This window comes from Myiozetetes cayanensis, unplaced genomic scaffold (genome assembly GCF_022539395.1).
Source record: "Myiozetetes cayanensis isolate MyiCay16 unplaced genomic scaffold, myiCay2020 scf2-11, whole genome shotgun sequence".
Classification (NCBI taxonomy): Eukaryota; Metazoa; Chordata; class Aves; order Passeriformes; family Tyrannidae; genus Myiozetetes; species Myiozetetes cayanensis.
Genome location: NW_026087411.1, coordinates 27,463,950 through 27,484,210, shown reverse-complemented (window position 1 = coordinate 27,484,210; position 20,261 = coordinate 27,463,950). Strand labels below are relative to the sequence as shown.

The following is a 20,261-nucleotide window of genomic DNA, read 5'->3' as shown; positions in this document are numbered from 1 at the left end:
TATGCAAGTAAAAGACCATGGGCAGAGAGGGTTTTTTTAAACTGAGTCCACAACACTGCCTTTGAAGCTAAGCTATTTTTTGTAAGTGCATTATTTGCTCTATCCTGCCTATCTTAAAAAGAACTGTAAGAAGTTCAGAGAGGTAGTAACAATAAAGAAAGGAACAGGACTGGTTCAGTGACAGACACCTATAAAATCAGTAATGGGAGCGGGATGAATAAGAATCAGTGGGGTGTCTTCCAAAATAAGAACAAGGTGCAGCTCTATGGCTAAAAAGAGCTGCATCAAGAACATACAGAACGTGGCAGTTCTTTGTACAGTAGAAAGGAGACCTGTGGGTCTCCTTGCCGAAGGGTGTTGTGAATGATGAAAGCTCTTAACGTAGACTCAAGACAAGCTCATGAAGGAGAAATGCAATGTGAATTACTATGCAAGTCGAATCTACTTCAGGATGTCCCTGAACTAAGTCATAACCTTAGAAGTATCACGTATGCCTGCCCTGCCCTCATTCTTTCCTAGGCACTTCTTTGATGCTGTTGGTGAGAAGGACTAGATAAACCTCTGGCCTAACCTGGTACAGTCATGCCAGTGTTATGTTTAGTATCTACTTGCAGAAAAAAATTCTTGGTAATAGCTTCAAATTCACTTTGGAGGGGCTGACTGGATGGAAAGCAGATTTGCAGGAAAGGACTTGGTGAACAAGCAGCTATCCATGGGCCAGTGATGTGCTCCTGCAGCAAAGGCAGCTAACAGCATCCTGGGATGCATTAGGAACAGCATTACCAGAAGGTCAAGGGACTTGATCCTTCCCCTCTGCTCAGCACTGGTGAGGCCACACCCGGCATACTGTGTGCAGTTCTGGGCTCTCCAGGTACAAGGAAGACATGGACATACTTGAAATCAAGTCCAGCAAAGGGGCACTGAGATCATTAAGGGACTGGAGCATCTGTCATACAAAGAGAAGCTGAGAGCTGGGTCTTGTTCAGTCTGAAGAAGGAGGGGGGGAGACCTTAACAATACAATTAAACATCTGACAGTAAAGTCTAAAGAAGATGGACCCAGACTCTTCTCAGTGGTATCCAGTGACTGGATGGGCACAAACTAAAACATAAGAAATTCCATCTAAACATAAGTAAAAGCTTTGTTTATTGTAAGGGTGATCAAACATTGGAAGAGATTGCACAGAGGTTGTTCCATCCTTTGAGATGTTCAAACCCCAGCTGGACATGGTCCTGCTACCATGCTCTAGCTGAACCTGTTGAGCAGGGAGTTGGATTAACAAGATCTCCCAAGATCCCTTCCAACCTCAACCATTCTGTGGTTCCGGTATGTGGCTGATACCTCCCCAACTGCACTGACCATAAGAACTTCTCCCAAAAAATAACTAAGGCTTCCTGGGGAAATGTCAGAATCTAAACTAATCTTGGAAAACAACGGTCACAAAATAGCCCAGCCTAGGTGACTTAAACCTATGTGGGTGGGAAGCTTGTTTTGAACTTCACTTGGGAAGTACTAAGTGACTGTGAAACCTTTCTCCATGGCTGCTAATCTTATGTTTTGTGGTTCAGATGATGGTTGAAAAAGAACTCTCATGATTAGCACAACCCCTGTTACCTGTATATTCTATTTGATTATGGAACAAATCAAGTACATGTTCACTAGATTATGTTTTCTTCCCATTTATGTGGACACATTATGAAGGCTGCTTTCCATTTTAACCTTCAGAAAAACTCACCAAACAAAACCCAATATATTTTTCACTTTGTTTTGCTTTCAAGCATAGCGATGAAGCAATGCAGACAGCTATGCAGCATTCTGACAACCTTATCATCCTTGCCCCACTCTTCAAGAGAAGTGAAGAATCATTACAATCTTCCACTGCACTCAATAAGATCCAAGTATGAATCAAGCAAATTTTCTGCTTTGTTTTGATGGCATTATTTGTTATTTTCATTAATTTGGCACAGTGATGGAGATGAGGGTGCCCATTTCCTTCCCTTTTAAATATACAATTCTTTTTCTTCTTTCCTGAACTAAAATATGTTGCGAATTGCTCTGACTTGACAAAGTGCTATGTGAGATGCATGCTGGGCAGGAGTCTTCTGAATATCTCAGTATGTTTTTAGTTTATCTTGCAATATTACATATGAAGCTTTAGGACTCAAATCCAACATGCTGGCACTGATTTGCTCCTCCTCTGAATCAAAAGTGGGAATGGTACTGAACGCACTGTGGCTGGAACTAGCAAATTTCAGTGTCATTCTCTAGTTACGTACAGGTAGGTGGATTTGTGTATCGCTTTACAAGGAGGTGTCATCTGCCCCAGCTTATTTTCTGACTTTGTTGGGCACATGTCAGTTTTGTTATCACTGTCCCAAAGCTGTGTATAGCATGATGCTATATAAACAAAATTTGGTACATACTGAAAAAAGTAACCCATAGTTATTGGTTGTAGAAATGTGCTGTCAGAGGTCACAGTGTAAGACAAAGGGATATGGACTAAGCTCTTGTTTCTAGACCAGCCAAGACATCTGCTCAGTAGAAACTCCATCAGCCTCCCTGGGGAGGAGAAGTGCTCTGTGATCCTTGCAAGCGGGCCCCAGAAGGAGCCAGTGAAAGAGAAGAAGGAAAAAACAGGGCTGTTCTAGTAAAGGGAGGGATGACAGAAATGTGTGAGACAGAATCAGAAGAAATGTGGAAAAAGAACCTTAACAAGTTGTATTTATGAAAGAAAACTGTGGTCTCACAATATGTACAATTTTTAAAGGCCAAGTTAATTGTTTCTGGCAGCCAAAGGAGTAGCTCCACACCTCACCAGGAGTTCTTTGGTACATAAGTGTGCTCCAAATAGCCTCAAAAACTGACTGTCTATGTCTTTTTCAAGTGAAAACAGAACTCCTCAACAAATATCCTTCCTTAAATTAGGTTATCAGCCAGTAGTATTTACTTTGTAAATGCCAATGGTGGATTCCTAATACAGGCTTAAGGATCCTGTGACATCACTCAGAAATTGCAAGTGTTACAAGAAGCAGCACAACTATGTGGTATTTTCAAAGTGCCTGTGGTTTCCTAACCGAGTGCCAAAGGCCACCGTGATAAAGCAGGGCACGCTACTCACCTCACTGGATGTGCTCAGCATGGCACTCCGGCCGAACTGTGCTGCTCTTCCACACAGCACCGTGCTTTATATGGAAAGCACACTGATTTGACAGCTACTGTAAACACCCTGCAGTCACAGTAAAACACAGCCATTTTCAGCTAAGCAGAGAAAGAGCTTGTGTGTATTATGGTGGTGACTCTACTCTGTGTAAAGGTGAAGTTACTGACACCCGGTGGACTCATTCATTGCTAGATTTGTGCCCTTCATTTAAAGTCAGCAACACTCTTCAGGTTGAAACTTTCTAAATATAGCTTTGACAACCCACTTCTGAGAGCCCAAGGGAAGAGACATGACTACTTTGCTAATTGATGCTGATACACCAGGGAGGATTGGCACTGTCTGCAGCAGAGTCTTCCCTTAAAGTGGACTAGGTCAGCTGGATGGCACCAAGTCAAACAGTAATTCTCATAACCTGACCATCTTTCTCTAAATTATTACATTTCCAGAACAGTATTACTACAGTGGGAAAACAGTGCTCTCAATTTTGGAGGACCAGCACTGAAACAACATGTGTGAATTTAATTTCAGGTGCTTGTGTACATGTCTTTCATAATTCTGAACCCCTCAGAACTAGGTGATAATCTGTTTTGGCCTCTTGCATAAGCCAAGACATATATTTCCCTCTGGTAGGGGACTGACCACACTGTGCTCAAAAACTTGTATTTTTAATAAAAGTACAGCTAGTACTTGGCTAATTCATACATTTCAGAAAGGCATTCAGTTTTCTTCTAATGGCCTTGAGGATATTCAGAATTTACCACTTGTTACATTACATCCTCAACTGCATAAACCCAGTCTTAAGTTCTCCATGGGGACACTGTCTCATTCAGTACACAGGACAAAATCACTTAGCTAGCAGCCATTCAATATTTCAGTTTTGCCCTTTTTATTTGATGCATAGCCCTAAAAGCCTTGTTTACTGCACATTATTCCAGCTCTTTTCTGAAGGCAGAATGATTAATTTCTTTACAGGCTTTTCTATAGTGCTCATCAGATGTTTCTAACTTGTTATGTGCAATTTCCTAGCTTTTGGAAAAACATACAAAGGAGTGCCATTATGTGGCATCATATAACTACTGCCATGATTCATATCAGCAGGGATAGACCAGACCTTTGCTATCTTAGCTAACAGGTGTAAACCACAGGCTGCCAGCATGGCCAAGATAAAGAAGATGAGGCACATGCTTAAACAAGTGATTTTCACTGATATTTGCTGGCACCAGGATGGGAAGAATCAGAATCTTAAGGAGACCGAAGGATATAGAAAGGAAGTACAGGTTCCTGCTCCTCTGCCACTTTCAGAAGACGGACCCCTTTAATTTAGCCTTTCTAACATGCCCACCTCTCAACCCATGTGTCTTCTTATCTATCCAGTCTTATCCAATGTTACCTATCTTACCCTATTTTCTATCTATCCTTATTTCTCTCACTTTGTTATTGAATTTATCTTTCCTCCTCTCCACTTGCTTACAGACTGAGTCTCTGCCCCAAATTTCCTATCTCCTTGTCTTTTTCAACTCTCCTAAATTTTACTTCTGTCCCTTGACTAAGACATCATCACAGAATACTCTGAATTGGAAGAGACCCACAAAGATCATCAAAGTCTGTCTCCTGGCCCAAAACTGCACAAGAAGGTCCCAAGAATCATACCATGTGCCTGAGCGCATTGTCCAAACACTTCCAGAACTCTGGCAAGCTTGGTGCTGTGATCACTTCCCTGGGGAGCCTGTTACAGTGCTCAACCATCCTCTGGGTGAAAAACCTCCTAATATCCAACTTAAGCCTCCCCTGACACAGCTTCAGGCCATTCCCTCACATCCTAACACTGGTCACCAGAGAGAAGAGAGTTAAGTGCCTACCTCTCTGCATCCCCTCATGAGGAAGCTGTAGACAGCTATGAAGTCTCCCTTCAGTCTCCTCTTCTCTAGGCTGAACAAGCCAAGTGACCTCAGTTGCTCCTCATATGGCTTCTCCTCTAGACTCTTCAATATCTTTGTGGCCTTCCTTTGGACCTTCCTATACTGGGGTGCCCAAAACTGCACACAGGACTCGAGCTGAGGCCACCCCAGTGCAGAGCAGAGTGGGACAATCCCCTCCCTCGACCAGCTGGCGATGCTTTGCCTGATGCCCCCAGGACACAGTTGGCCCTCCTGGTTGCCAGGGCACTGCTGACTCAGATTTGACTTGCTGTCAATCAGGACCCCCAGGTCCCTTTCTGTTGAAGTGGCTTTCCAGCCTCTCATCCCCCAGTCTGTCCGTACACCCAGGGTAGCCCCAGGGCAGGTGCCTTCACAAATCCATCCTGGTTGTGACCAATGACAGCACTGTCTTTCACGTGTTTTTCAGTAACTCCCAGAATAACCTCTACAATTTTACCAGTCACTGAAGTGAGACCGACAGGCCTGTAGTTACCAGGGTCATCCCTCTTGGCTGTGTTGAAAATTACTGGAGTTTGAGGGGAAGGAGCATTCACAGACTCCTTAAAGCTTTCAGAAATACATATCTGCTAAGCACATATGTGTTTTTTAAAGGTTACAACTTGGATAACGTGGAGAGGATTTTCTTAGGGATGGTAAAAAGCACATTAATATGTTACCCATTACTTGCAAAACCTCTAGACACTAAGGCACAGTAAAGAAGATGTCACAGAAGCCTTTAAGGTCTCTTCTGTAGCTTCATTTTCTGGAACAGTTATGACATTTTCTGAAGTAAACTGGGCCAGAGTGATTTGCATCTCAGAAATTTTTATTCCAAATTACTATAGTTTCAGAAAATTTCAAGCAACTGAAATAGGAAGACACAGAATGTGGTTGTGTCCACAGAGTAAGACAAAAATTAAAGCTGTTAGTACCATGTTGGAATCTAACTTGATGGCTGTTCTGGTATCAGTGACTTGTCTGAAATCATGACATTGAGCAAAGAATATAATTCCATCTAGCTAGGTTTTTAATGACTGATTCTGTAAAGGCTACATTAGAACATCAAAGTAATATTATTACCCCATATAAGCTTGAAATCTTTATAGCTGTTTTGTAATGTTCTCCTGACATATGCATCAGCTATTCATTTGCTATTTTTGTACGTATTCATTATTTTGTACACATTCATTATTACCAAATATTTCATCCCTTGCCTGTAAGTTCTAGTATTTTCTCTCAATTATAACTTCCCATTTGTCCTCTTGTGCACTAATACCCCTTCACTTTTGGAGATACCAGCAGACTCCATGAGGACCAAATTTATGCCAGGAGATACGAATCTGCTAACAAAGACACTAAGCAGGCACATGGATATAGAAATCCTATAAAAAATAAATTAGTCAAGACAGACTTCTAAAATCCTGGAGAGACCTAATAAGGGCTACAGTTAAGACACTGCATTGATGAAATTTGATTTACTGTTCTGATTTCACAAGAGAAGTGGGTTTTGGTCTTCCACAAAGCTCCCTGTATTACTACTATTGTTATTAAGCTCTAGGCCCTGTGTCTGGCAAACAGTTTGTTTTGGGTTTAGTGCCACAGAAAAGAGAAAAACTTTCTGGGTAGGAAAAAAAACCCCAAAACTGTGGAGTCACTGCCCCTACACAAGGCTGGAACTAAGCTGCAGCCTAAGGGAACAAGAGATTAATTTTGTTGTAAAGCTACAGTTTATCTTGATTTGAGTAGACACAGGACAGCAGCCCAAGGTTTACAAACCTCTTATCTATCTATCTATCTATCTATCTCTATATATCTCTATATGTCTCCATATTCTAGAGTTATTTAGTTCAAATCTTTCAAAGATCCGTGTACTGCTAATTTAAAATTAATAACAGTTAGTAAGAAAAGCAGCAAGGACAAAGCAGTGGACTGACTTCCAAAACTATCAGCCCTTGTCAATTAAAATATTTACTTTTGATATAAGTGCTAATCAGTTAAAAACATTCAATCCAGTCTTAAAATAGAGGTTCAAGCTACCCAATTTATTCTTGGAACAGTCACTTGCTCTCAGGATTAGGAAGACAATGGCATCCAGAGCAAGCATGAGCCCTCTCCCCTCCTATTACAGTTAATCAGGAACATAAATACTATAATGGAGCTGAGCCCCTGCAAACTCACCAGGCTGTTCATAATTTCCACTCCAGCTGGATTCACTGTGAGCGCTTCATCATACAATTGCTTAGCCTCCTCCAAATTGCCTTTCATCTCTGCAAACTTCCCACGCATGTACAGTACAGCATGAGATGTGGGGAAAAGACTAGCTGCCTCCTGGATACAAAAGCCTGCTTCTTTGAGATGCTGCTGTTCCATGAAGAGTTCAGCTAAAAAAAAAAGCCACAAAAAACCAGACCATAAAGCAAAAAACACTGTAACATTAGAGAAAATATAACAGAGACCTTTCTTTGTATTAATTATAAATCATCTCCCTTAAGCATATTAAAACATGAGGCTGTGATCTGGCACAAGGCTTACTACTATAGTTAGTGCTTACTGTCATGATTGGACTCACTGAATGGATCTTTTCCTAATGCTAAGGGCACTATACAGATGTTCATGGATATCTTTAGGTGGTGTCCTGACAGAGGACAGCCTTAAGGATTCCTCCATTGGGAATGTAAATAGTGCTGAACTAAGCCCTAAGGAAGCAGGGCTGGTAGCTACTTGGAGCCATCATATGTATTTCCAAGTAATCTGGGGGGAAAAAAGAACAGAGTAAGATACCCCTGTCAACTGAGAACTTCAGACATGTCAGAGTAATATGATACATCTGAGCTGGATAACTTACCTTAAAAAAATATTTCCCCATTTAAAAAGATGATAAAAGTGTTTCTCTCTGCTTATTTGTCAAGTTTATGAGATAGTTGTCTCTTAAATTTTCAGAGACTGTTAAAATCAAAAGGCTTTTATAATCTAGACCTATTTATATTGTGTATTCACCCATTTACTTCCTCATACAATACAGAAAAACAAAATACAGCTCTTGGAAGAGACCACTAATTTACTTTCTTGATCTTTCAGCAACTGCCTTAGTGGTTTTCTTAGGAAAAAAATGTAACAGGCATACCTATGTGCTTGAATGTCAACTTGTTAATGAAATAATTTCTCATGATCAACATAAATTTCATAACACATTTCATGGTTGAACTTTAACATTTCTCAGGATTTGGACTAAATGACTGTCTGACTAGATGATTGTTGTGTTGGACTGAATGGATGATCATTCTAAGTCTCTTTCAACTGAAATAGCCTAATTCTAGATTTATTAGATATTAAATTCTTTTAAAAGGTCAGAAGTGATACTCAGTTTTCACTGCTACATGTAACTGAAAAGGGAAGCTGTGTTTTTAGACAGATATATATATATATTTATACACACAAATCTATACACAAACCTGTATGCATGTACATATATAAAATAATTCTCTCTCTTCATGCAGCAGGCATTGCTCTTTGGTCCATAACCTGTTTGTGTTCTATGTGTTCTCACTGCAAAAAATCAGTGTCTTTTTTTATAACTGATGTGGTAATGCAGTAAGTATTGACAGTTCAAGAGTCCAATTCAAAATTACTAATTCAGGCTCCAGATTTAGAAAAAATGATTCTGAAATTAGACACAACCTTAAATGCCCTGACTTTTAAAGGCAGTGAATATTCTCAGGAAGTCTCTGCGAGGAGGGAAATTAGTGTGACAATTTCTCTTAAATAGATTTGAAACTCTGCCAGTTTCAAAACACTGGGATACCCAAAAAACTGTGGGGACTTGGCATGATGACATCAAGACTGCTGGCAAGAGGTGAGCAGGAAAGCATCTCAAAGTCAGTCCTGCCTGACCGTGGAAAGGCTCCTCCTTGCCTATCTGACATGCGACTGGGAGCACAGATAGCATTTCCACTGGCACACTAAAAATGATTATGTATGAAGTGACAGCATGGCTGAATTAACTTTCCACTTCTGAGGTGGTCCTCCTAGAAGAAGGGTGAGACATTGTCAAGAAAAAGCTCGAATATTCCTTGGCCATCCCTAGGTTGTGCTACAGATAAATGTCACTCTCCAAGGCTGTCAACATCAGCAGAGTATTAGGTCCTTCATAAGAGTTATACTCTTTCAGAATGACTCATATACATTTCTCTCTGGTTAATCATAAAATCTCTGCATGCATCCCTTCCCTTGGCTCCAAGAGGCTGCAGCTATCTATAATAACAGAAAGCAAGGCCATGTACCTTGTCAAGCTGAGTATTTGCACAGCCTTTTGCAAAAATTTGTGGGAGGACAGTATTTTCCTTGCACTTCCAAGGAACAGAGCATTTTCCTGCCAAGTGCTGCATAGCAGCTGACGCTGTGCATGTGGCACTAATGAGGACGGGGATGTGCAAAGAGGCGATCACTGCCTGAAGATGAACACTTCATTCGCAAAGTTAGCACAAACTTAGCAGCACAAAAGAAGGGGTGAAATCCTGGCACTGTTTAAAGTCAGCAGAAGTTCTGGATACTGCCGTATTAAAAACTCTATTAGTAACAGCATCATGTGACTTGTTGCATTTCAGAAAAGAATTGGAAGCAAAGGGGTTTAGATGTGAAATCACGCACAGCCGGTGTTTCAGTGCATACAAAATGGAGAGTACTTACTCTTTCAATGGTGCCTGTAAATCTTCTTCAGTAATAACAATTATTTAGAGGAAGTGCAGCAACACAGAATCTAAATAAGATCTACAAATTGTATTTTATGGTATGGTAATGTAGCATATTAAAGTTCAGTCCATTTCTTTGCAGGCTCAATAGTCAATAAAAATGATTTAATGGTGTGGGAGGTCTAATTTGCATAAAAAAGAATGAGAGGGGTGCCTTTTGGTTATGAAAGGAAAGGAATGCTAAAATTTCTAGCTACCAAGCTAAAAATAGACATTAAAGGATGTAGTTTAGGCCTTCATTAAAATGTGTTTTCTGCAAACTCATTTTTCACTTCTATTACACGCTCATTTTATTTACAGATTAACAAGATACACTTATGTAATATAGAAGAAAAACACACCTAGAGGCAGAAATCAAACCCAAAAAACAAGTACCTCTTACATTTTTCATGGTAATACCCTCAGTGGTACTGAAAGTACTGAAACACCTGCTTTTGTGCTACCTGGGTTAGCAGCTTCCTGACCACTGGATTAATCAGCCTATCTCCTTATATAACCTAATTATGCAGTAAATAAACACCTAACAAAATTAGCAGCCCTTGTGAGGAAGTTCTGTTATAGAGACATGGCACTCAGCTCCACTACAAAGCAGAGGATATCTTCTTAGGCTGACACAGCTACCAAAGATCTATAATTCTTATCCCATGAAAGGGTCAATGCTTCAGGCAAACCATTTATGAACTTATAATTGCTGGACTACATTGTTCTTGGTACTGACATTCTTCAAAGCTTTGAATCTAAAGCCAAGCTTCCTTGCCCTGTCTCACTCAACACCATCTTCATAAAAACTAAAACAAATTACATTCTGTTTTTAACTAAGTACCAAAGAAAGCTCTCTGAATACTGCTGAGCAGAGAGATGATGATCCTTGAAGTACCACTCCTCTATTAGCATCTCTGGAGTAATGCTAGAAACTCTGAGTGTGAATGACACTAATGAGACAGTGCATTGCGCGGATGGGCAAAGACAGGTTGAATCATGCACCATCTACTTTCATTCAGTAATTGAAGCCTGCATCTGCAACGAGACTATGAGCAACTATCCAGCTAACTTCAAGATCCAGCCTAAATTCATTCCTTTCTCAAATCCACTTTTATGCTTCCCATCTGTGCTCTCTTTCAGTACTGTCCACCCTACTTTGCTGTTCTTCCAAGCAACTGTTGTCTCCTCTCATGGCTATGGCCTCCTCTGTCTTGACTTGCAGCTATACTGTTATACCAGTTTTAATGCTGTGTCCAGTCCCTGAGAGTGGCACACATCACTCAGATTATTGTCAGCCCCTAAAATGAGCTCCTAGTTCTTCCAGCCGTTTCTGCTAGAAGCTTGCCTATAGTGAAGATCCTCAATCAAGTGAAAATTGCCAGAAGCATATCATCTATTTGCTCTCCAAAGGCCAGTGACAAACACACAGACTGAGAGCGATTTCCAGAACACCGGCAAAGCTGCGTCTCCTGCAGTCAGCCCCCTTATTTTGTCTCCCAAGATAAATTATTTGCAGAGTTCTGTTAGGTAGCCCATCAGAGGCATAACAACAGTGTAATTTAGTCATGTCTGCATCACAGTGCTAGTCTGAGAAACACAGCTGGTTAACATCACCTTGAACACTGACTCTATTTTTTCCCATTTCTTAAGTGTTTCAAAGCAGTGTCAAGAGTGGCAGTGCTTGTCACTGAAGCAACAACTGTAATTCTAGCCTAAAAAAAAAAACCAAACAAATTTGAAATGTTTTTATGCAATGTGAACAACCCAAGAGTTAAAATTTCATTCCTTGTGAATCACATTTGGTGTTATCCAAGATGCAGCACTAAACTCCCACGAAGACTGCTCCACATCACTTGGTTGTGTGTGCCTGCCAGATTTATAAGCACCCTACTCTCCCCAAAAATGTTACTGCATAGTGACACGGCCAGGGTAACACAGGCACATGTCCAGCAGGATGGTACAATGGGGAGCAGCCCTTCGTACTTAGGAAGGTGAGAGCATCTGTGAGGATATGCAGGAAGGTGAATTCTGTTCTACATCATCTGCCTTCAGGCGCTTTACTGCAGGAGCCCTTAGCCAGTTGGAAAGACCCACTCCTGGAAGAGAAGCTCTGCCTTCAGCAGTGACTACAGAAAATTACCATGACAAAGGTTTCCCCTACTGCCTTTCCTTTCTAGCATGTGACGTTTAGTCATTGTTCCATGCTATGACACCACCTTGTATACAGCAGCTTGACAATTTGTGGCAGCTTAGACAGAAGATTCCTCAAACCATACCCTGACTACAATAATTTTATTTGATGCAAATGTTTGATACAAAGTACAAAACCTGTCACGTGTTCCCATCCACCTGAGCTCAGCCACTTGCTCTTTTAAATGAGGCAATAGATTTACATCCTCAAGGGCTCTCTTTGCATGCAAACTGGTAACTGAAGTCTGGGGACTTGTTTTAAAGTCCCAAGCTTTGGGTCTCACAGGGCCTGAAATGTCTAAACTTCTTTATTTACAAATGCAGCATGAGAGTGGAAGTTTTTGGAAGCAAAACTGCCCTAAGCTACCTTTGGTACTAAATGGCACAGTCAAAACATGACTTGAAATACTACAAGGTAGCTGGCCTTTATGTGAAATGGGGTCCTGTTTACCGGTGCACTCTTTCCCAGCAGGGAGAAGCAAGCCACCATCTTCCTGAAAATTAGGCCACCTTTGATAAGAATGACATAAAAATGCTTCTGTTGGAAGAGCACTTTTTGGGGTCTCTTGCACCCTCTCTCAAAACATGTATTGCTGGTTACCATTAAAGAAAGGACTTCTAAGCCTTGATATTCCAGCCTGGTCAAGTATACATTCCTATTAGGATTCCTACAAACAGATGTCCTGTCTCCTCCTTCATGACTGAGTACACTTCATCACTTGTCCAAACTTACTGAGCAGTTCATTCACTCTCTGGGTACCACTGGCAGTGCAACAGGTTCCTCTCCGTCTCATGGCAAAGGATCCACAGAACGCTTAATAAAAAGCACTGGTAGCTGCTGCCTGTTTCCTTCACGAGCGAGTGTTCGAGACACACATGAATGTTTGCATGTCCCAAATTTAAAGAAATAATATATGCTCTTTGAAGTTTGTCCATGCCAAAGCATTATCAGTCCACAAAGTTTCATGTCCTGCCCCAGCAATGAGAAACATCCAGAAGCCTCAAGAATGGAGCAGGCAATCCAAGATGCCCTGTGCTGATATAAGGTCATAAGAATCCTTTTGACTTTTTAAATTCATTGTTGATAGAAAGTAAAATAAACCGAGGCGGAGAGTGTAGATCAAAACCTAGTATCCCTCCTTGTGAATGTTAAGATGAAGTGAAATAGGGAACTTGGTGACCTTTAGCCTCCACCAGAAAAGCCTAGAACACAGTTTGCTAAACTAGGAGGCTCAGCAGAACGACTGCTGGTTTCTTAACTTCACTAATAACATTTCAAAGGCAACCAAACCAGCTCATTTTACCATTTCTATCTCCAGTGTGAAGCTTTCCTAATCCATCCTAGTACATAAATATTGCAGGGGAGCCACACCTTTATTTTCCTCAGTAACAGGTGTGTAATAAAGGACTCTCTCCTGCTTCCACTCACCAGGTTCCAGCTTTTCATAGTGCTTTGTGTTACTGTAAAGAGACACAAAAATTAGCAGCGTTTATGGAGCTCAAGAACTCCAGCACTAGATGGGGAAGTTCTAGATAGAAAATTCTAAAATTTTAAAGCATTTAAAAAGAAAAATATTAGAATTGCTTCAACAACCAGTGCTGAATCACAGGACAGTATCTGATCCAGCTACTCCAGCAGTGTCAATAAAGATGTCTCCCAAACCTGATAAATACCTTTAATATCAGAGCTAATAACTTGTGGGGGCTTAGGATCACTGAAAGCCTTGAGAAGGAAGAATGTTTAAGTGCCCGTGCCCAAGCTGTGCAAACACAAGCTGTGCCCAAGCTGTGCTGGGTGAGCTGAGTGAGTGGCACAGGGGAGGGTCTGGCTGCACCCTTGGCTGCTGCCAGCATGCTGGCTCTGTGGCTGTGGGCCCGCTGGGGTTGGAGATTCCAGCCCACTGGCCCCAATGGCTCGTTCTCGTGGAACAAAGCCCATCTCCTCTAACACAGCTTTTTCCCAGGAACTGACCCATATAGAATAAAATAAATAAATCACAAGTGTTTTGTGAAGGGGAAAAAAGAAAGTTCCTGCTGTACATAGCTCGGGGCAGCAGATGTTTTTCCATTAGCTCACTGTTCTGTGCTGCGCTGGCTCCCTTTGCATTTCTTGTTTGTGGCATGTTCATTATAATCTTTCCTTTCCAAGGGTAAACTTTAGCACATTACAGAGACAGCAGGTAGCCCACTCCAGGCTCCCATTATTTTTCTCTAAATGCTCCTTTAAATTAGCCTTAGGGTCTACCTGGTGAGGTTTGCAGGCTGAGCTTAGCAGGCATTTAGCCAAACTTAGATCAAATTACCAGACCTACTTTGCTGTGAGTGGCCATATTTGGTAAAGTATTGGGTTAGTCAAGAAGCTAAATTGTCAGATATGAAGTACTAGTAAAGACAAACAAAGTGGACATTGTAGTTAAAAGTAAAGCTTAAAATAATATAGTAACAGGAGCTGGAATATCAGAACTCTTATTAAAACTGGCTTGCAGCATTCTAAAATGCTCTGTGTAAATAGAGCATATGGTTATTACTGCCTGGAAATATAACCACACATACGTCAGATAAGAAATCACTCCTGTTACCCAAAGAGCTCTGAACTATTAACACTATTTCTTTTCAATACTGACATGCTTTGCTCTCTGGGTCAAATGTGATCTTATAAAAACGTCGAATGAAGGTAAATTTTGGTCATAAATTGGAACGATTTCAAGTATATTTTCCTTAGTCAAACAGCATGACTCTATTTTCTAAACAAAAAGGAAGAGTACTGGCAGGATTTTAAAAAGTATTAGCACCAGTAATCTCTAGGATTCCCCTTGCAGCTCTTCCTGCAGCAAGAGGGAGGAGTTAACAAGCTTTACCAATGCCACAGAAGTTCATTCTCTCTTCTCGAAGTTGAATTCAAGCTCTCAGTTATAAAAAGTAGAACAAAGTGGAGAAATGAGCATACTGATTACATAAGGACCACCTCTCCTGGAGCTGCACCACCACAGCATGTGCACTGTAGCACCATTCCTAAGTACTCCCTGAAACGAGCTGTTTCTCAGACTTGGGGCCAAGAATAATGTTTAGGTTTATAAATGTTAAAGTGTTCCGAGATGACTCTTTTAAAGAAGCCATTACATTCAGGAGAACTAGGGGGGGTTATTGTTAAAAAGGACCAGACAAGCTGTGTTAACAATCTTTGCTGCAGAACACTTGAAAACAGGGTATGCCTGCTGCAGGGATGGACACCCTCTCTAGTCCTTGGGGACAGCACACCTCATACTCTTCCAAAGCTAACTATAACTGCCTGCAGGAAAAACAGGAAGATATGGAAGGCCACAAAAGTAATGTTTTAAGTTCCCTGCTGCACATGACTGCACTCACAGTTTTATTGTGATGCATGAAAGAGAAAATGACTTTCTAGAGACTAGAGATCCATCAAGCAGCTCTTTGGTGTTTACAGGAAGTTACAAAAAACTATCTTGTCAAAGATCACTAGGCATTGCTACAGGGAAAGACAAAGTATAGCATCTCTTACAGTGCAGCACATTTGGACTTAGCAGCTGCACATTCAAAGCTGCTGCTTTTTTACCTTTCCTACATAACTGCACTGGTCATAAACCCAGAAAAGTTATAGATAAAACCACTAAGTCTTTGCCCTCTTATGTGCAGTGTAAGTATCTCTATCACAGCACAAAAGAGAACCTATTTGCATAGGGTTCATCACCTCGCCTTCAGCCACTGTTAAAGGAGTGCACATGTTCCCATGAGCTAACTGTGAAACTCATTAGGCAACAAGGGCTCTCCAGCTTGGAGGGACTGAGGATGCTTCTGTACAAGGCTTTGTATTGCAGCTGCAGGTGGAGGATGATACAGTAAGGATTCCCCTATATAACCACCACCAACACTCCCTTTCGTAAGTATATGTGCTGGCTTTGTGGCCTGTCCTGGCTGCTGGAGGGCTGTAAGAACAGCCTCCCATAGCTGTGGGATAGCTGGTTCTGTGTGCCTCTTTCCTATACCAGTGCAGAAAGCTCTACTGGATCAGTTGGTTGCTACTGTTAGTTTTCATGTCCTGAGATATGAAGGGGCATGGGAACTGCAATGGCTCTAATGGAACTCAGACAAGATTGCAACCTGGTGCTCTAAATCCATGCCCTCACACAGAGACGCAGCCAGCTGCGTCCTATGAGTATCTGAAAAGGATGGATGCTTTGTTATAAATTTACTGTAGGATGAGGTTAGGAAATTGTAATAATTCTATCTGAAGATTTATGAGTCATTCTAAAAAGGTCAAAGTGCTAATAACAACAAAAACAACAACACACAAGTTATTTCCCAAAGGCAGATTAACATTTTTTCCCTTTAGAGATAGGACACTGAGGTAAGAAAAAGTTAGGCAAGTTGCCTTGAGATGAGTCATCGATTGAAAAAGGACAAGTGCAAGCTAAACCTGATAAAAATCTACAGCATACTGATGCAGCTCTTCCATGAATATGAAGGGACTCTGTATGCAACCATAAGAATATTACATTAATAGCTTGTTGCTTTCCACAGCTGTTATTTTGGGGTAACCTGTAATGCAAAAGCATGTGACTACCTCAACTGCCATTAGCCATGCATTTCTGTTTATGAAATATCTCTATTCTGGAAGTTATTAACTTCTTACATGTATACTTGTTTCTGCTTTCCCCTCCTTCCAGATGGAAAAGATTCTAGTACTGAAGGTCAGCGATACCCTCTTGGACTATTACACTCGCTAAGCCCAGTGTAAGATCAAGCAACTTCCAAGAAGTTCTCTAATTATTCAGGCGTGACGCCCTTCTCCATAGAGAGTAAAGACTACCCCAAAATACCTGCATCTCCCTTTGTCCCTCAGGATACCAGAATGCAGCAATTTCCACACTACTGTGCAAAGAGAATGGCCAGTACCTCACCAAGAGCTCATTAAGCTGCATTCATAACAATAACTGACTTCAGTAATGAAATTACAAAGCAGTCACACTACGTGTTTTCAAAATATCAATCCTGATTCAAGTCCAGCTAAAAGTAAGCATGAAGCAAAATAAAGACTTAAAAATGACAGCACAGAAAAGTTACAGCCTACAAAAATAAATTCTATCTAAAAGAATTAATTAACACCTTTGAGAAAGGCACTGGATTCACACAGAAAAGCAATCACAGCAATTCACAGCTACGTCACAGCAAGCACTAGGTCTTTATTGCTTTTTGTCTTTTTAGACAGCAGCAAAAATGTAAACTGCCTAGAGCTATACGCAAGCTGATGGACAACAGACACCTGACTTCTCATCACAATAACCTCCATTTATTTTGCTTCCCACCAGCCTTCTCTGCAGCCTTAAATCAGGAGTATAAACTGACTAAAGCAAAAGCTTGCTGGTGATTTTGAAGTCCACAGCACATGACTGAAATTTACAAGCACACAAGTCATTAAAGTGACCATATGTGATAAACTTACAGTATGATGCAGTCCATAAGGTGACTTCTTTTGTTCTTCAATATTAGTCAAATTGGAATAAAAACAATAGTACATATTTGGTTCTAGATCTAAAATTCAGTTGGTAGGATATAGTCCATAAAAAGAGGTACAAAAATCTCTGCTGAGAAGGAAGGTGAGACTGTCAGGTTTTGTGTGAGAACTGTCAATTGCACAGATGAGCTAAAGGAGAATTTGAAAGGTTCTCCTGCATAAAGAATAAGAAATTATCAGCAAGGATCCAGAGGCCCCTACTTTTTTTCTTCATCGCAAATTGTGAGACATCTAATAAGCAAACACAGCACTCAAAGGTAATTTCAGACTCTCAAATGTGGGCCCAGTTATGGAAGAAAAACTGCATCTCATAAGAACAAAATTGCAGGGTCAGAACTTCTATCAGTTCCGAAATGCCAGAATGCAAATGGCAGAATGTGCTGGGCAACTCTGTTCCTCATCAAATGTCCTATATGAAACTCTTCTGGGTAGAGTCTCTTCTCACTGTTCTCTTTTCCCTTTATGTGCTCTACTGTAGCATCTCTGCACTAGTGCCTCAAACTGATAAGCAACCTGCAAGCCCTTAGGAGATTCAAAGAGTCGAGGAGTGAGTGAAGTGGAGGACTTGTTCTTTTTAAAAAATTTTCACTTAAGCCACAGCAAAGAGTGGAAAGTTCCCAGTCTAAATCACATTTAATACATGGTTTTTACCCAGTCTTATTACAGGGAAGCACGTAGGAAAAAGCAAATGAAAATACTGTCCCTATCAACTACCACTTGTTAATGAACTACTCAACCTCTTTTTTTAAAAAGCACATTGTAGTGATGACTGAAGTTTTCTGTGTGTTTTGGAAAAACAGAGGTGAGCTGAAAAATCATACTACTGTAGTTATTTTTTTTGTCAAAATCAAATAAGTGGTATTTCAAAAACCATCTGGGATAGATAGGCAGATTTTCTGCTGGAATAAAGAGATTTTCAACTTATGATTTCAACTACTTGGTTAATACTTATGTCATCTCATTCACCACTGGAGGGAAAAAGTAACCCCAGGTGGTCCAGGACTTACCAGCTTGTAGCCAAATTTGTTCAAGAGTTGTCCACAGTTGCGTAGGTCCCTGCTTCATTGTGCTGCTCTGCACAGTTACTTCAGACATGGCCTGTTCCAGTCTTGATGCAGCAAGGGAAGAGGCTCGTTGTGACCCTATGTAACAAAAAACCAAGAACAATAAGGATATTTCTTTGACTCATTAAGGTAGCAGGTCTGATCCTCCACTCAATACAAAATAACTTTATTGAATTCCAGCATAACCAACTGGAGAACTATGTTTTATAAAAGGTTAATTTACTAAAAAAACCCTACTAAATTACCCAAGGGCTGCAGCTCAAACAAGCAAATTAAGAGACAGACAGTAATTTTATAAAGGTCTGCTTAGAATTCATTAAGGAAACAACCACATTTTGCTCATTTGGGAAGCTGAAGTCTACCATCAAATATTTCCCGCAAATACTTTTTAATAATCCATTTTATAAGCACAGTCACCATACAATTCCAAAATGTGGCCCACTAATGTAAAAACTTAGTACAGCATCACAAGGTAGTTCAGCCTCATTCACGCAGCACACAGGTTTCAAGTGACATCAATATTGTTCTACTGATTTAGAAGCAATGTGGTTTTTCATTTAACCTTGGGGAGCAGAGAGTTCAGAGCTTTGACTACATTAACCTTTAGTATGCACTGTAACATTTACGCAAGAATAAAGTACTTGGCACCCACATCTCTGGGACAAAACATCACATCAAAAGCTACTCCCAGGAGGAGTGCATGGGCGGAGACCATGTTCTCCAGTATAGCAAGTGGGATTATACTGGTGAACTGATCTCTCACAGGGGTACTAAGAGGATGACAGCAAAATAAGAAGCTACAAAATGAGATTTCAGAGTTAACTCTGTAAAGATTTGAGAAATAAATATTTTAATATACATAGATTTAATGTGATTTTAAGGTTGATAAGCTCTTCTCTGGAGAGCTGTTGTGACTGAAACACTTGTGCTGATTAGCATTACTCTTGAATTAATCCTTACAGGCTGACCTCACAGACCACAAGATCATGGAGCTAAAATCTGCTTTCTCTCACCGCAGCCACCCTGAGGGAGCAGCAAAGCCTAGAAACAGGTACTGGGGGAAGCTGAGATGGCTCTGGGCAAGGAAAAGGACAGAAGGGCAAAAAATCCTGTCACAGGGCCTATGCATTAAATGCTCTCTCTCAGAGACACAGCAGCTTTTCCAGCTGGAGTGGGCTGAAGAGGGGGTTGCCAAACCACACCTCCTGACCAGCAGACTGACACATCACCCCTGGCCAGGGTGCTGGCAGGCACAGCAGTGTGGTCCCCCAGCCATGGTCTCCTGGCCATTGCTGCTCTGGATGCTGAACAGGGACCCAGCCTCCTGCCAGGCATGAGGGGAGGCACATTTCTGCCCCGTGCTCCTGTGCCAAGACACCTGTGCACTGCGAGGCAGGACACGGCTGCAGCTTCTACCAAACCCATGGCAAGTGTATCATGGCTTGGGAGAGATCACAAGTGCAACCCCAAGCCCAAAATTGCTCCGGGAAATACTTGTCCCATTATCTCACCGCTAACTAATGTCATTCATTTTAAACAGGAGAACTTCAAAACAGCCCCGAAGTGCAGGACTCTCCCACAGCTCCCTCGGAAAATGCAAATGTGCTCTTCCCAGCTGCATTTCTGAAATTCCTACATATTTTCAAAGACATTCCTGATCTAATG

The 20,261-nt window shown here is 41.1% G+C and overlaps 1 protein-coding gene across 4 annotated transcripts in view; it reads right to left on the bottom strand.

Moving 5' to 3' along the window:
* TTC7A (tetratricopeptide repeat domain 7A) overlaps positions 1-20,261 on the bottom strand; it is a 200,298-nt gene that overhangs the window by 61,513 nt on the left and 118,524 nt on the right. For all 4 annotated transcript variants that reach the window (XR_007628882.1, XR_007628883.1, XR_007628884.1 and 1 more), the window contains 2 exons: positions 18,540-18,674; positions 7,258-7,460 (listed from right to left, as the gene is read on the bottom strand). Coding sequence is in view for 1 of the 4 variants with exons in the window: in XM_050314945.1 (XP_050170902.1) it covers positions 7,258-7,460; positions 18,540-18,674 (338 nt within the window). In the remaining 3 variants the exon portion in view is untranslated. The remainder of the gene's footprint in view (positions 1-7,257; positions 7,461-18,539; positions 18,675-20,261) is intronic.